General features: G+C 39.6%; 1 protein-coding gene across 1 annotated transcript in view; it reads left to right on the forward strand.

Annotated features, from left to right (window-relative positions):
* The first annotated feature begins 311 nt into the window (after positions 1 to 311).
* Positions 312 to 18,306, forward strand: part of LOC147678536 (extracellular calcium-sensing receptor-like) — a 121,429-nt gene continuing 103,434 nt past the window's right edge. The window contains exon 1 of the mRNA XM_086945680.1: positions 312 to 598. Within this exon, the coding sequence (XP_086801806.1) occupies positions 312 to 598 (287 nt within the window). The remainder of the gene's footprint in view (positions 599 to 18,306) is intronic.

Genomic DNA, 18,306 nt, shown 5'->3' on the forward strand with positions numbered 1-18,306 from the left:
GTGCAATTACTCATCCCTGGGCACCTCCCGTGCAGAACATACCACTGACACGTCTCTGGCAGCCCACTGGGCAAACAACTTATCCTTTAGTTATGTAAAATGCTGCCATTATTGTAAAGTGATTGCCCCAAAGGTCCTGGCAAACATGATTTAAGAGTCTTACAATGGTACTAAAGCTTTCCAGCTTTAACAGTGGTAACAGGAAACAGAAGAGTGAGAGCTAAAAAGACACAAGTCTACTGCTGAGGTAGAACTAGATTCCATATCCTAACAAATGACCAGTCAACCCAAACTTACCTCTGCAAACCACAATGAGTTCAGTCATCAAGAAAGTATTGCTCCTGGCAACCAAGAACATCTCATTAAGAAGATATATTCAACATCTGTGGTGCGTGGCCTGGTACCTGCAGGCCTCCAGCCTGGTACTCGTGTGTGCTGGACAGTGGGTGGCGCCCAGGTGCCAGCTTCACAGCCCAGAGACCACCGGGTTTTCAAGAGATGGAGATGTTTTGATTGGCGGAATCTTTCTTCTGCACGTTGACACGGTCAGTTCTCGAACTTCTTTCGAAGAGAAACCAATGCCTATAACCTGTCAAACGTAAGGAAAACTTCCAATATTTTTTGTTATTGTCTTTCCTTTTTTCAACGTGGTTGATCAATTTTTCAGAATGTGAAACCTGTGAATCAATGTCTTTTGTTTCTGTTTGAACTATGATCTACTAAAACTTGCACTGGCCAAAAAGAAGTTGAAATTCCTAAATTTTTAGGCTTACTAAATGATATAAAGAACAGACCAAATTTCCCTTACAATTTACTTGTGCATTTGAAAAACAGAAAAAACAATCAAGGCCATTCCACCACCAGAAAGCAGCAGAAATATAGAAAGCCTAATCTGGAAACACGATTCATCGAGAACAGACAAAACATAATTTCAACTATTTCTTCGGTTCTTTTTATAGAATTAGTGCATTGTGCACCTGTGCAAATTTTATTTGGGTATAGGCGATGGAAAAAGGGTTCAGGGGAATGCTGCAGCAACCTGCAAAAAACGGGCTGAATTTCAGAAGATGAAAAATAAATAAAAAAGCCCTTACATTTTATTTTTATCTGGGCACATTTTCTGTGCTTCAACGATAGAGGTCAAATGTCATGCTCTGGCTTCTGACAATTGCTGCTTGTTATTGTAACTGGAAGTTGAGTACACTATTCTTTTTCAGACTACAAAGTGAAAGCCTTTTGTAAAGTGAACTATGTGAAGATCCCACTAGGTTATAGGGAGTGTGAAAGGAAAGGCTTTTGGATGTAGGTACCTATAGAGAAACTGCACAAATATTTTAAAATAAAAGCACAAACGGAACAAAGTTTTATTAACTCAGGATTGTGATGGAAGCAAAGATTTGAATAGGGTCCAAACAAATCAAGGCACTTTGGGGCCGATTATGATGGCGGACGGACCTGAGTCCGTCCGCCACCATAGAGTGGGAGGGTCCATCCGCAGGGGCTGCGGAGGTCCCTCCGTGCAGATTAGGATGTGACCGCCAGGGTGGCGGTCACATCCTCAATCTTTAACATTGCGGAAAAGCCGCCGTGGAAAAGCATATGTTTTCCGCTATCCTAATATGGCTGGCGGTGTCTGACAGACACCGCCAGCCATGTTAGAGCTTTTCCGCCGCGGTCGGAAGGCGACAGCGGCGGAAAGGCAGCGGACGGAATTTGAGACCCACCGCCATCCTAAGTTGGCGGTGGGTCTGCTGTGCCTCCGCAGCGGTTTCCCGCATCCTCCGGGCCGGCGGTGGCTTCCGCCGGCCCGGAGGATGCCGGAAAACAGCGATCCTAATCAGGCCCTTTGTTTGGTGATATGCAAATGATAAATAATCACAGAAACTCAGTTACCACACCTCATTATTTGCACTATAAAGTTTTATCAAAAATGGGCAAATCTAGTGATCATGTCAATTGAAAATGTGCTATCTATAAATGACAGGGTGCTACCACACTGTGCTTTAATAATATATTTGCAACAGTTTGCTACAAAGGGCACCACCAGGCACAAACTATACTTTACCAGTCTCTGCTTGGGTCGGCACACGACCTTGTCTCTGATTGCTTTTAAATAAAGCTGTATTATTTTTTAATGCAGCCCATTTTCCTAAAATGAAGTTATGTTTTACATTACATTACATTATATTTTGCCATTACAGTAATTTATTTTTAGGAGCATTCAGAGCTTCCATGGACCACTTCCTGCTCCTTGAAAATATTATTGTCCAGATTCACCAAAGGGAAGGGGTTTCTAAGTGATGGGAGTTGGTCGTCAAAATATTAATATTTTGCAACTGGATTTTGGTCACAAAACATTACCACATATCATAGTGAATCAATATGTGGAATTTTAAAAGCCTTTAACATGCACCTACCAAATATTGGTTCATTGTGGTTTAATATGCCTCAGAAAACGTTTCAGAGAGTTTGTGAACTAAAACACCTTAGACAAGGACATAAGAGTACCTCACAACAGACACAGACTATGTTAAATGTTTATTTCAGCACAGGAAGATGTGCTGGGATTGTTGGGATGCTGAGCCCAGCACTCACACCTGGTTCCCCTTATTATACACGGTTGGCAGCTGCAGCAACAAGGCCACATTGCTCCCTTGAAAGCTCTGTTTATTTTGGGCACACCTTGAGCGGATTTAGAGGCAGCCATCTGGCTTGAGCCCGACTCAAACTTTTAGTGGCCCAACCACTTCTATGTCTGCAATGTTGGTTTATTTTACAGTGTTCTTTCCTTCCCTCGCAGTCCAACAGTGCGCTATATTTTGTTGCAGTCTCCTCTGAATGTGCTCTCCTCTACCTTCACCAGGCCCATAGTGGCCTGGCCACGGAGGTGGAAGGAGACGCATGCCAGCAGAAAAGAAAATAGGTGGCAGCTGAAGAGAAAGACTGTCCCCCCTCCCCTCCCCCCATCCCACTATGAAAGACTGCAGCAACAGAGAAATTGTTGCACTGGTATGTTGCATGCAAGTGAGGGAAACATCTGTGAATTGCTGAGTCAGTGTTTTGCCTCATGATATAGTAGCAGAGAGGGCAAACATTCCAGGTGCGAAGCAGAAACTGTGATATGCAGATCACGAAATAGTGCTTTATGTTGATAGCCCAGTGGTTATTGCTTTTGTCACTGAAATCAGTGCATCACTTGGAATGTTTGGGATACAGCCCTTTTTACAGAGTCACGTCCAAATATTTTGCCTTCCTTCTACCTTTTGATGAATTCAATGCTGCTGGCCTTAGGACTCTGGGCACTTTACCATTGCTAATCAGTGCTAAAGGGCATATGATCTCTCCTTTACACATGATAATATTGGATTATGTCCAACTGAAATAATGAATTTACTTATAACTCCCTAGTAAAGTGAGACTACATTTGCCTAGGGCCACTAAATTGAATGCTACTCGCGGGCCAGCAGCACTGGTTGTGCCACCCACTCATGTAGCCCTTTTGACATGACTAAGGTCTGCAATAGCAGAGCCTGTGTGTGCAGCTCAAACTGTGATTTCGACCTGGCAAAATAAACCTTTTGCCAAACCTTCCTTTTTAATATATATAAGTCTCCCCTAGGATAGGCTGTGGCTAGTCGAGGAAATTTACTTTTAAGTTTACATGCCCTGGTAGTGAAAAACTCTTACATTTGTATTTCACTTCTGCGTGACCTATTTTTCCCACAAGATAACATTGGAATTGCCTTATTAATTTTTTTAGGTGTAATTTACAAATGAAAAGATTTAGGTGGTTCAAATTTGGTGTCTCTTAAATACTAATTTTAAATCTTAGCTTATGGTAAAGTCTGATTTTAAATTACAGTTTAAAAAAAGCCTCTTTCAGATAGTTGGAATTTTCATGACTTAACCATTTATTGTCTGCAGCCTGTCTGTGTTCACGTGACTCTGTCTAGTTGGCAGTTGAGCTTTGTGTATACCTCTTAGACAGTCACACTCGATGGGTCCTTTATTGTGTCTCAATGGGGCAACACTGCCAGTATGGGAGGGAGGAGCTGTGCACAACTTAAGTTACTCTTCAATAGGCTGTGTCCTGACACCACAGAAAGGGCTGCATGCCACCTGCAGTTAGTCTGAAGCCAGAGCATGGCAGGCAGGATATCTGTGCACTTCAATGGCATGTCTATTTAAGGCTCCCCTCTTCAATGGCACCACTCTGGGTATATATTGGACTTCATACACTACCACATCAGTGCACTTCTGGACCTGTCGCAACTCTACCAGGAAGAAGGGCTGCTGTGTTGAAGAAGGACTGTCACTCTACTGGGACTGCACTTTGTTGGAAACCTGTTTTGCTGTGCTAATCTGATGCCTGCTGGTCTCTTGCTTGTGTGAGAAGGAGTAGTACTGCATCTCTTGACCCCAGATCCCAGAGTGACTCCCAGGGCTAATTGGCTGGCCTCCTCTGTGCATCAGGGGCATAAAGGGCTTCTAACTGCTGCACCTGGACTCTGCCACCAGGGGGCTTTACCCTGTCAAGTAGTGCCGCCCAGTCAAGGACCCTTGGAAGTGGGCCTAAGGTGCTTGCCAGCGGAACTGATGCAGAACCAGAGTTTCAAGTACTCTGCTCAGTGGGCCTAACTGGGTCCTTGTAGCATGTCCGCACTCCATCACGGTCGGCTTAAACTTGTGACATTTTCCCAGTCCAGCACGGTAATATCCCTAATAGTGCGTTGTGCTTTTTAAAGCTATTTCTCACTATATACTTTAAAATTCAATATCTCCAGTTCAATTGACTGGATTTTTGACATTTTGGTGTCAAATAATTTATTAAAGTTTACTCTATTTTTCTAAATTATTTTGGGATATTTCTTGTGTTGTGTCCTCACATTATTATTGTTTGTGTGCTGCATAAATACTTTATACTTTGCCTCTAAGCTAGTCCTGCCTTTTTATTTGTGCCAAGCCACCCAGGGTTGAGCACAGATTAATTTTCAGAATGTCTGTGGTTCACCCTGCAAGGAATTATGGTTGTTGCTTGACCAGGTCTCACACCCCAGTCAACCAAAAACCCAATTTATCACACCATTGATAAGTAACTATTGGTCTAATATAGCACATTGAGCTATGAACTTGCAGCAAAGTGCTGCATGCAAATTGAAAGGCTTGGGTTTAGAACCTTATTGTTTTTTCCTCTCAATTTCTTATTATTATAAGGTTCCTGGAAGGAGCTCCTTTAAAAGCAATGCAATTTTATTAGTATGACACCCCAATTGTGTAATGTGTATGGGCTAGATTTACTAAACTGTGTGCATCGTTTTATCTCAAAAGTGATGCAAAGGTAGTTAAATTGTTGTTGTAGTGCTTGCTTTCCAGCACAAATCCTCAATTATGCTGGACAGTAGACAACAAGTAACACAAATCAGTGCTATGTGTTCATTTACAGCATAGAGGCATACTCTGGGTATCTCATAGATGTTCCTATAGACTTACATATTAATTGTGATCCTAATCCCTATCTACTAACTTTGGTAGAAAGAGAATCACATCAAAAGAATTATGCCACTTCAATGGAGGTGTAAAGATGCAGAAAGAAATTATGTTCTCCAAACCATTCTAACTTTTCACGTATTCTGCATAGTACAGCACATATGACAAGTGGTAAAGTGTTAAACGTTGTCAAAGCATAGAATATTGTGCTAGAAAGGTACCCTTCCATTATAATACCTAAGCTTGGTCTCACACAAACACATCTGCACTATGATGCATGGTGTGATCATTGGCCAAGGCAGTTTAAGGTACACCAGCACTAGAGGCAAGAGCAACAGCATTATAATAGATATGGTGCTGTTCTGCTATCTCCTTTTCACCGGATGTATGACGTTACAACGCATGCTTTTACTACGCATGCCTTTACAATGCGGTTTTTACAATGCATGCCTTTACAACGCATAGTGCTTTGGGGCGCTGGATAGTGAATAGTTTAATTTACTATTCCAACTCCAGTCCCCGTGGATAGTAGGGAAGGTGTTGGATATTAAATTAAACCTATTCCCTATCCTAGAGCGCCCCCCAGCGCAATGCGTTGTAATGGTTTGCGTTGTAAAAGTTGCGTCGTAAAGGCACTGCGTGGTAAAACTTGCGTTGTAAAGGTTGTTTACCCTTTTCACCCAATGCAAAACAGAAACTTTGGTTACTAGGCACAGTAAAAACTGTTATTCTGCCACTTTATTTCTCCAACTCTTAACATATAATTTATACCAGTACGGATGGCATGTGACACCTACATCTTGTTGTTCTCATTGTCTTAAGTAACATGTCCTATTCACTGACTTATACACTTGTATGAGAAATTGTCTCTGTATAATATGTATGTGATGTAAAGCACTTCAACAGTTCACTTTGAAATGAATAGTGCTATAAAATAATAAAACGTGAGATAGGGGCTAAGGAGAGATAGGGGCACGATTGGTGTGTGGTAATGAGGGAATCCATGAAAAAGGAGGTGAGGTCACAACAAAGATTGTTGCTTCAGGCACCACCAATGCTAAAGCCAGTTGGAGTTAGCTGTGAACAAGTATAATTAAGCATGGGAGAATTTTGCGAATTTGCGATCCGCGAATTTGCGGATTTGCGAATTCGCGATCCGCAAAATTCGCGAATTTGTGCGAATTTGCGGATTTTTGGTTTTTTGCGTGTTCGCGGGGTTTTTTGCGTGTTCGCGGGGTTTTTTGCGTGTTCGTGGGGATTTTTGCGTCTTCGCGAGCCGCTTGCATAGCGAAGTTACCCATGCAGTCGTTTATGGGAGAGGGAGAGAGATAGATAGATAGATAGATAGATAGATAGATAGATAGATAGATAGATAGATAGATAGATAGATAGATAGATAGATAGATAGATAGATAGAGAGAGAAAGAGAGGGAAAGAGAGAGGGAGAGAGAGAACGAGAGAAAGAAAGAGAGGCCGGATCTCTGAAGGGCCAGATTCCTGAGTTGCCCCTACAGAACATACAGCTTTTTATTTTTAGCAAAATGCATATGAAAATTGTGCTGTAAAGGTCTCTTTTAGTTTAACCCCTCCTGACAACTCAAAATGGGTGTATTTGCCATCCTCTCCCTTCTTCCTGTTTTTTATATCTGTAAGTGCTTCCTGATGAGGTTTAATTCCTTGGACAGGTGCCTCGTTGCCTACTTGCAACTATTCTCTGACCCTGCTTCAAGGGTCACAGCAGGGTCAGAGAATAGTTGAAAGTAGGCAAAGAGGCGCCAGGAAGCAATTAGCAGCAGGTGTCCAAGTTGAAGTTAATTTGTTTGTAACCCTTTTGTAAAAGGTCACAAAGAAATTAGGTTCAACTTTTGCACCTGCTGCTGTAACCCTTGCTTGGCTGAAAATTCGTCCCCGCTGATTCGCGGATTTTACCACGATTTCGCGAGATTCGCGGATCGCTAAATCGCTGAAAATCCGCAAATTCGCCCGCGAAACGGATTTTACGCCCACCCTTGAGTATAATCCTGTAGGTCTTCATGACAGTGCCTGGAAATCTGTAACTGGCCAATGTACTTGTTAGTGACATTGAGAGCAGCAGTGTAGTTTAACTAGAGAGGACATTGAAAATGTAAATTCAAAATCACATCTCGGTTGCCCATTGTAGGTGGACCCATCAGTTTTATCAGTGACATCGAGTGTGACGCACCTAAAAGTCACTTCTAGAGATGCCACTGTCTGCAGTTAAGGAACAAATATGGCATTGGCTTTCTCCATTACAGCGGGAATATATACAAGAACCGCAAAAGGAATAAATAGTAACAGCAAGCTATGTGTATATGTCATTTTTATCTAGAGCAAAAGTAGCCAAAATGCAGCATAACACTGTACAGGGTCAAAGATGCAATAAACATATGATTAGCATAATGGATCAGTTCTCTATTTGGATGACATGACTCTGTACCTCGGAGAGAGGCACTCAAGTCTTAGGGCCTGATTTAGATCTTAGTGTTACTCCAATTGTCTCTCCTTGGCACAGTTTACCGGTACTTCATTGACTTGACGGAGTCCCGTCCATCATATTTAGATGTGGGCTTGATGGTCCTCTATACGTGCTGACAGAGTATTTTTCGTTGCATTAGCAGCTGATTGCTGTTGACGCAGTGGACTCCTCTGCTGGCTAACATTACTCCGTCACTGTCAGGTTCGTGGCATTATGATTTAGATTTCACAGCTGTGCTCTTTCTTGTTCATTTTGTCTTTTTTAAAATTTCTTATGGGTTAAAAATGTATTTAACTTTATTATTTCATCATGGCAGTGAGAAGAAATCTATGTTGTTCCAAGGGAGAATTGTCAGTCATGGTGGGTGAAATTATTAAAGTAGAGCCACAATTGTTAGGAGCCCATAGTACAAAATACACTTAGAGTTCAGAAAAGGCAAATGTGGGCCAGAATAGTTGACAGAGTGAATGATGTAGCAAACAACCAGTGCACACAGGAGGAAATAAGGAAGTGGTGAAATGACCTGTGATGGAGAGTGTGTTTCCGGGCCCTTCAAGTGGGTCTGGAATTCCTGCGAGCTGGTGGAGGTTCTCCTAGTCCCCCCTTGCAGCTTTATCACTGGGAGGAGACAGTCTTGCAGACCCAACATCCTGAAGAATTGACAGGAATCCCAAGTGGAGTAGTGACTGGTAAGCTATACATTTGAATGTTTAAACTTAAATGTTGATTTTGGTTTTAATTTACCTATTGCTAATCTTTGTTGCACCCTTTTTAAACATGTAAACCCATATATATAACAATTCTCATTTATTTTTGAGAAATTTGTTGCATTGTCATTTCTCTCTTTTTATTAATTGTTAATATGTGTTGTCAATATGTGTGCTTTTCTACATGCTTTTTTGCCTTTTGTCTTTATTTATTTGAATGTATTTTGTTGTACTAAAGTTTACATTTTTCAATCTCCATTTAACTTCACATGATGCTATGGTGCTTGTACGCGCTTTTTTACCAAATACCATATTTCATATATGTGTACCATTTTTTAAATGTCTGTTCATTTTCATGGAATTTATTGTACTAGGTATGTTCAACGTCCAAATTTGCAAGCGTTGTTAATGTTTATTCGAAATGACTACAACTACCATGATGCCTTGTTTTTATTTTCTTATGTTTTTTCACATATGTTAAAGTGTTATGTATTTAACAATCCCCATTTTTGCTGTGTACTTAAATGTCATTGTTGGTGTCATTGTTATTTGTCACTTTCTTGTTATTTAATTGAATTGATGTTATTTTGCATCACAAATCAAAGTATATTGAATTACATTTTTATGTCTATGTTATGTTGTATGCTGAATAAAAGGGTATTGTTAATAAATGGACTTTGCATTGTTTATATGATGACTAATGATATTTATCCTTTTAAGTTGTTACAGTTTTGGAAGTGTACTCTGTTAGGCCTTGGAATGCTTTATTTCACATTTCTCCTTCTGTGTTCTATTGAATGTTTGCTAAATTCTATGTATACTTCCTAATTTTGTTTTTCATTTCAGGCCATCATTTTACCGTCTCTTTAGAAGTAGTTTTGCTTGTAATTTAAACTGTTTTGTAATTTATCTTAATTTTAATGAAAGGTATAATCATAAAATTAAATCACTTTTTCCTTTTACGTTGCTTCATTTTTTGCTACAAACTCATTTTATATATTATCTAGAATATTACATTAATTTATATTTTGATTTATATTAAGTCCAACACCCAGAGTATGTGGACATTCCAAACTAGAAAGAAGCCTTCAGTCAGGAATCCATTCCTGCAAGTCCAGTTGATGAGGAGCAGGCTGGTCCATCTGGCCTGCCTGGACAGGTACCTACACTTCATGACACCTCAGCCTCTGGATACATCCACATTATGTGTCTAAAGAAAAATCACCCCAATCTTTCACCATCCAGTCATTGCTTATGTTGATCCCAAGCCACCACCACCAGCTCCAGCGTATCCAGGAGCCAGTTGGATGGGGCACAAGGGGGCACAGGGTAATACAGGTAGGGGTCATGGAAGGGAATCTGTGGGCTAGCAAAGTGAGGCAATAGGGTTCATTGTCACCCAGGCCACCATAAACCAAGTCTTGGGGTCACTCAATCAGTCCAAAGACAGGATGGGCCAGGTCCATACAGAGATCTGGGAGATGGACGCAGTTGCAAATGGAGCACAATGTTCAGATGGAATCTAAAATCACATTTAGACTCCCTGACTGGGATGCTGCATGTTTTTTTTAGCCATAGGTGCTTGGCTTTTCCAGAAACATCTTCTTCTTTCTGTGGTTCAACAATATCAGTGCTTACTTCATATGGTCAGTCACAGAAACGGAGGCTCTGTCACAAGAGGAAACACCTGCACCTACCTTGGTTCCTGTAATGGCGGATTCACCAGTCCAACTCAGGCTGGGACGTTCATGCAGATCACCGGGAGAGGATAGCAAGACCTCCACCATCACCAGCAAGAGACGCAGAACCTAATTTCCTCCAAGATGTGACTACCATTCACTCTGTGGAATACTTTCTTGGTCATTTTCCTTTTTTATGCCAGTCGTATTACAATGTAGCCTCTTCAATATTAGTTTCATTCACAGTTAATTGGCTGATAATGTTTTTTGTTTGTTTGTTTGTATTCATCCTGTTTTAGTTTATTTTGATTTGTTTAATAAGAAATAAAAAATCAGAGACTGGTGTTGAATTTCATTTTCCAATGTTTTCATTTTTAATTTGTTCATCATAAAATTTAAAAACGTAAAATTAAAAAATATTGTTTATTTATAAATACATTCCATGTATGTATTGTTTTTCAAATTTTTAAAAAGTTACAAAAATGAACAAAAAGCCCAAAGCAATATTTAGTATATAATTTAATTGGAATAAAGAAATGTTTTTCCTATTTTCCTAATATACTAGAAGCTATGCATAATCCAAAAACATCATACTACAGTTCTCGACCTTGCCCACCATGGAGGAAAAGGATATAATCTAAAAAATCTGATTATGTAGTCAAACTCTTATTGATTACTGTTGATAGCTGGACCCAGATCTTCTGCCTCACAATGGGAATCCCACATCAATAAAATCAGTAGTGAATCAATGGCAGTACTCCCTTTTGTGGCCACAGATTGAATCAAATACACTGGTTGTGGAATGTCACAACCAACTTTATGTGGTGTGCGCCAAGAAGTTCCTTCTTCAATGATGAGACACAACAACAGCTTCATACAATTAACACAAAAAGTGGATTTTGCCTATGTGAAGGAAGAGTTCCATTCTTTGGTTCACCTACCACATTTGGTTGGGGCAATTGAATGCACACATATTGCTTTGGTGCCACCACATGACAGAGAACACAAACAAACAACAAGTCACATATTTTTTATTTAATTTTTTTCATCCATGCAGGTCAACTCTCATTGGAAAAAGGAGATATGGAAGGCCATCATCAAGTAGGTCTGTAAGCAGCGCAGGATCAACTGCATTCAGAGATCAGAGGACCTATGATGCTGGTCCTTGAAGTCAGTGAACGTCCAGCTCGGCCAGACCTTCAAGAATTTGAATCATGCATGCCACACCCTGACTACCACCTGCATATTTGAGGGTCCTATATTCAGCTGGATGGGCAGTTGAGAGAAAGACAGCAGCATGAAGGGGGTAAGTTGTTTTTTATGTTTTTCATTTTAACCCCTTAAGTGCTGCGTCGGGGCGTTGGCCGACGGCAGCACTACCTCCCCAGTGCTGCGCACGACCATTGGACGTCCATTCAGCACTAGTTCCAATGGACAGCGCAGCACTGGGGAGGGATGTTTACGAGCATCTATGAGGTTAAATATGTGTTGTTTCTTACAGAAACAAACTTTGGAATCAAAATAAAGGTTGATGCATGACCAACGCACAAGAAGAGTTCTTAAAGGTGTAAGTTTTGCACAAGGCGTATCATGATGTGTTTTAATATACATTTGTGGAAAAAGATGCCAATATATTTATGATACTTTCAAAAGACTGTTTTGAGCAGACATATGCCTGCCTAAAAAAAATAAACATACATTTTCATGTTAAAAGGGACAGTTGTATCAAATCGGCTCCAATTCTGTCAGGTGTAATGCTCTATCACAATTTTGAAAGATGTTATGTTACCCCTTCAACACGATAACATAGAATAAGATGCAATAATGATACCTTGGATGTTCCAAACAACACATGTGGCAGTTAATATTATAATTAAACAATAGTAAACATGTTAACCAAAATGACTAGAACATAAGAATAAATGACTACATTTTGAATTTAAAACATATTACAATTATATTCATAATAACTAAAACATTTTAATTTACATTAAAATTACAGATTTGCATGATATCTTACCCATTCACAAATGTGCATGAAACCAGTCTGTTTATGACCCAGGAGTGACACTAAAGGTCTCACAGTGGTGTAGGGATGAGATCCAAATAAGTAATCTTGCCTGGGCAAAGGATGTGAACAAAACCCTCCAGAAAGTAACTGGGCGCCTTAATGTGAAATTCTCTCAGGACACCTTGATAGCCGAGTTTACTAAGAAAACTCCTAGGGAACAAGGCCAGTCGCTCTCCAGGGCGCAGGACCAAGATTATATGTCAGAGAAAAAATCAGTCCAGTGGTTAAAAAAGTCATGGGTTAATGATGGCTGGTTCCCATATTTGGACATTCTGCCCAATCGAGTGCTGAGATATGAAATTCTTAGGACTCGGGTTGGGGTTAACCCATGGAAGATAGATGGAAAATTAAAATCTGCACTGATCGGCCCAGAAGGTAATTGTAACTGTGGCCGTGGACTAAGACATGATATGCCACATATTTTACTTGATTGCTTATTTGTACATGATATAAGGAAAATGTTTTTACGTCCGTTATTTCTATCACATAAGATAACTTCACGTGCCCAGGCGATATGTTTACTTACCGATATGCCCACGTTAAAAATTGCAATTGGATTGGGTAAATTTCTGAAGAGTTTAAAAGAATATGAAAGGGTGATTTCGAAAGAGGGGCACTGATTTTAAATTGTTTTAAAGTTTTATAAAATGAAAATATTCTTCTTATCCTTTTAGTGATTTTGAAATTTCTGTAAAATAGGGCGTATTGTATGTAGTGTTTCTGAGGGCTTCACCCTCTTTTAATTTACTTTTAACAAGTACTGAATTTTACCTATTTAAGATGTAGTAGAATTTTGTCTATCCGTACTTTTTGAGCCTAATTGCGTGTGTACTGTACTGTTTAAAAGACCAAGGTCTAAATAAACAAGTTTCTCTCTCTCTCTCTCAGTCTGTTTATGAAAGAATTATTATGATAGCCATACATTTAAAAAATAAATAGAGACAGGAATGTGAACACAGTAGTGACAGAGTAACACATACCCAAGAACAATAACGTTATGTACTTTGTTATGTCCAGATGATAAATCAATAATAGACAAAAAGAGATTACTAAGCGATTCTGCAGATGGAATGATCCAGCACATATATGATGGTGTATCCCATCTGCAAATCTCAAAGTCAGGCACAAATAAAGATAAATTAGGAAATATTTAAAATGCATCAAAGTTTATTTTTTTTCATTTGTAAATTGCATTTTGATTTTTAAATTTAAATATGTATATGAATCAATGTATTTTAAATGTACTGTAATGTTGTGCCAATTTTTGACTAAACTGAAAGCCAGATTTTTAAAAACTTTGTTTTCACAATAGTAAAATAATATAAGCTATTTTTAAAGTAAAATTTTGTTTGTCTTGTACACACAATGTACACACGGATTTTTGTTTTAAATACATTTTTGTGACATACATTGACTAATTCAACCAACAAATCTGAACCATTCAGAGGTGTAAAAACAGTGCCTGGAGACATTGAAAAATTATTAAGAAAAATTATCAAAAATATATGATAAGAGCAGGAATAGGAAATTGCAAATATGTGACCAAATGGTTTCTGAAGATGTTTCCTACATGCAGGAGATAAAGATAAAAATAAGGCAGGTGAAATAAACTTTAGAAAATGTGTAAAGATAAAACACCATGATCAGTTATATTTACACAGATACAAAAAAACTATTGCATATATCTTCACAGCTCCTTCCAGACCAGGCAGAGGAAACATTGGCCAAGAAAACAGGGATGCAGCTGTGCACTGTATTTTGGGTGGCAAATCATTTGACACTGATGGGTATAGTGGCATGAAAAGTGAGGGGGCTGGACAATAGGCCACCAGCTCATCATCTTCTTCAGAGTGGTGGTGGACTCTACCGGAACAGTCCCACCATCATTATAGTCTACCTACGAGTGGCACATCTCCACTCTCCCTCTTGCTCAACCCAGTTGGCCAAACCTGCCCCCCTAAAAGGGTTGGAGTTGACTTTGCCAAAGGCAACTTACTCCTTGCCCCTGTCACTGCGGCTGCACTCAGTGAGGAGGCTAGTGACCTCTTACGCAGCATCTCTGTTGGACAGATTGTATAGTGAATGGCATCCTGTGCCTTACCTGTCAAATGCAATAAATGGCTGCTATTCACAGTTCAATGTCTGGCATGCAGAGGTGTCTTCTCAAAATAGTAGCCTCCTCAATCATCCCACCCCCTAACCAGCACAACCTTTTGCCCCAACTCTGGTTCCTTCCTGAAATCCAAATTCAAACTGCCACCTCAATCCCAAGCACCCTCACGTCTTTGTAGGTACCAACCATGACAGACACAATCAGCACAATCACACACATAAACACGAACACATAACAAACAAACATAGAACACAGAGACAACATACACACTATTTAATCTACACCTACAGGCACCATAAACACAACACCCACAAGCACCACCAGATCTACAAGCACTAAAACCACCACCACACCCACAACCACCAACACACATACCTAAACCATGACCACACATACAACTAACACCACACCTACTGCAACAATCATACCCACAAGCACCACAACCACCATCACACCTACACCCACCACACAAACAACCACACCAACCACTGCAAAATCCCACTCATCAAAACCCGCACTCTCATACAAAAGCACATCTATACACAGAACAACACCAACAAAAAGCACACACATACACTCACCAGAATATCAAACATCAGCAAAACAACACACATCCAAGCATACAAAACACACACCAGACCAACATGTATCTGTCAAGCATTCAGACACAAGCACCACAACCACACCAACCACAACAAAAACAAACTCATCAAAAACAACACATATACACAAAAGCACACCTACACACAAAACAACACCAACCCAAAGCAGTCACACAAACTCAACAGAATACAAAACACCAGCCATACAACACACATAAAAAATACACAACACGCAACTCAGACCCACTTGCACCTGCTAAAACATACAGACACAACCACATTACCCACTCCATCTCCCTTTAACTCCAAAACCCCTGCCACCACACCTACCCTTACTCCTCCATCCAAATTCACCTGGTACCTGTCTTTAACACCTACCAAACTTAAATCCACCCCTCCCAAGAAAAATCTTTGAGGTGCCTGCTCTGTGCCCAATAGAGGCCACTTCCTGAGGAGGTAACCCTTGGGGTCTGTCTAAGAGGCAAGTTATGGGCAACATAGCCACAGCCTGTTCTGTCATGAATTTCCTCTGTTCTCCTTTTCTATTTGTATTTGAATAACACATTATGAGAGAAGTATCTCATTTAAAACTGAAAATATTTTAAGTTTACACATTTGTCCTAATATTATTATTCATATAACATTCATTGATTATTAAAATTATTAATGATGAAAATTAAATTATATATTTATACAGCCCAAACAGTTATAAAAAATTGGATTGGTAATTAAAATGTTGGTGCAAGCATTCATCATGATGCAAACACATATACTCACCAGAATACCAATTATCAGCAAAACAACACACATCCAAGCATACACAACACACACCAGACCCACATGTACATGTCAAGCATACAGACACAAGCAACACAACCACATCAACCACCACAACAACACACTCATTAAAAATAATACATATACACAAAAGCACACCTACACACAAAACAAAACTAACCAAAAGCAGTCACAGAAACTCAGCAGAATACAAAACACCATCTAAACAACAGACATAAAGAATACACAACACACATCAGACCCACATGCACCTGGTAAAACATACAGACACAACCACAGTACCCACTCCATCTCCCTTTAACTCCAAAACCCCAGCCACCTCACCTACCCTTACTCCTCCATCCAAATTCACCTGGTACCTGTTCTTAACACCCACCAACCTTAAATCCACCCCTCCCAAGAAAAATCCTTGAGGTGCCTGCTCTGTTCCCAATAGAGGCCACTTCCTGAGGAGGTTACCCTTTGGGGTCTGTTATAGGCAACATAGCCACAGCCTGTTCTGTCATGAAACTCCTATGTTCTCCTATTCTATTTTTATTTAAATAACAATTTATTATAGAAGTATCTCATTTAAAACTAAAAAATATTTTAAGTTTACAAAGTTTGTCTTAATATTATCATTCATTTAGCATTCATTGATTATTAAAATTATATTAATGATGAAAATGTCAAATACATATTATTACTTGCATTTATACAAACTTACTTTAAATTATATATGTATACAGCCCAAACAGTTATACAAAAAATGGAATAGTCATTAAATGTTTGGTGCAAGCATTCATCATGATGTTGGACATTTACACCAAAAAGAAATATATATTTTTTAAAGTGTAAATACAGCTGTGTTTATCTTGATATAATAAAAGAAAAACATACACTCATTTGCATTACACCCTAAAAAAGAAAGTAACTTTAATAAAATACAGAAAATGCACTAGACAAGGGGGAATGGTGCATGAATAAATATATAAAACGATTTAAGTTTAAACTAACATTGATTTCACATTTACTTGTAGAAAACATTTTTCCTTTTCTAGTGCAATTACTGTATATTAAATGTAAGTAGTTCAAAAAGTGTGTAATGCATTTGTTTGTCATTTGACAAAAATAAACACACATTTATATACACATTCAGAATTCTGGTTATTGCCAATATTTGTGTAATTGTCTATTATCATGAAGGCAGCTTGCACCAAAGTTGGAAACAATTAAATAAATAATCCAGGTGTGTTTCTTTAAATTTCATAAACAACATCATTACACACACATACATTACACATTAGCAAAATATTGCTTGTAAGAGAGATCTCAAAATGCACAAGTCCAGAGTTAATGCACACAGACATTTAAAAAGGAAACAAGTAGCAAAGAAGCTTACCTTTGATTCCTGTGATGACTGGGTTGAATTGATTTGCGGTCAAGGAGCAGGAGCAAAGGAAGTACTTGGACAATTGGGTTCATGTTACAAACGGAAGTGGAAAAATAAAAAAAAGGCAAGTCTCTACCTTATATCCCTCTGATACCGCCAACTCAGATGTGGAGGTTTAACCCCTTGCCCGCGGCCGGAATTCCGCTACTGTGCTGGACATTCCGATCGCGGGCGTGGTCATGACGGCTCCCGGTCTTCATCAGCACACGAGCACTGTGACGCATGATGGACGGGAGCCGTCATCAGCACGCAAGGGGTTAAATCAGGCCCTTAGTGTCATCATGCGTGAATATATCAGTTCAGTCTGCTATATGGGGTTACTATTAACTGGGAAAAGTCTTAAATCATGTCCCTCATGCTCGGCATACTGCACTTCATGATGATTTGCACAACTACTATCTCTGTGTCCCACATTCAATGATAGCTGCCGCCACAACCTACGAGCGGACACTCCCTCTCTACAGTGTGAGATCTGTGCCTTTACTGCACACCTCCTGAACATCGAAACACAAGAAACAGCCAAAATAAAGCTGACATTGCTCAACTGCAGATCTATGAAAAAGCATAAACAGGAGATACATGATCTGCTCACAGAGGAGGGCTCTGACATCCTTTTTCTGACTGAAACATGGTTAGATGACACATCGGCGCCCGAAACCCTTGAAGCTATTCCCCCAGGCTACAGTCTGCTCAGAATTGACAGAGTTCGCCAGAGAGGTGGAGGGTTAGCACTGATATATAAAGGGCACTTACAATGTACTTTAGAGAAAGCCACCCTATCTAACAGTGAGTGTGGTTTTTTCACGATAAAAGTTTGCTCTAAAAATACCATCAATGGATTCCTTATATATCGTCCTCCCGGGGGGGCCACACAGTTCTGTGACCATCTGACAGAACTGATAACTCAACCTGCACTCTGT

The sequence above is a fragment of the Lissotriton vulgaris genome, chromosome 12 (genome assembly GCF_964263255.1).
Source record: "Lissotriton vulgaris chromosome 12, aLisVul1.2, whole genome shotgun sequence".
NCBI lineage: Eukaryota > Metazoa > Chordata > Amphibia > Caudata > Salamandridae > Lissotriton > Lissotriton vulgaris.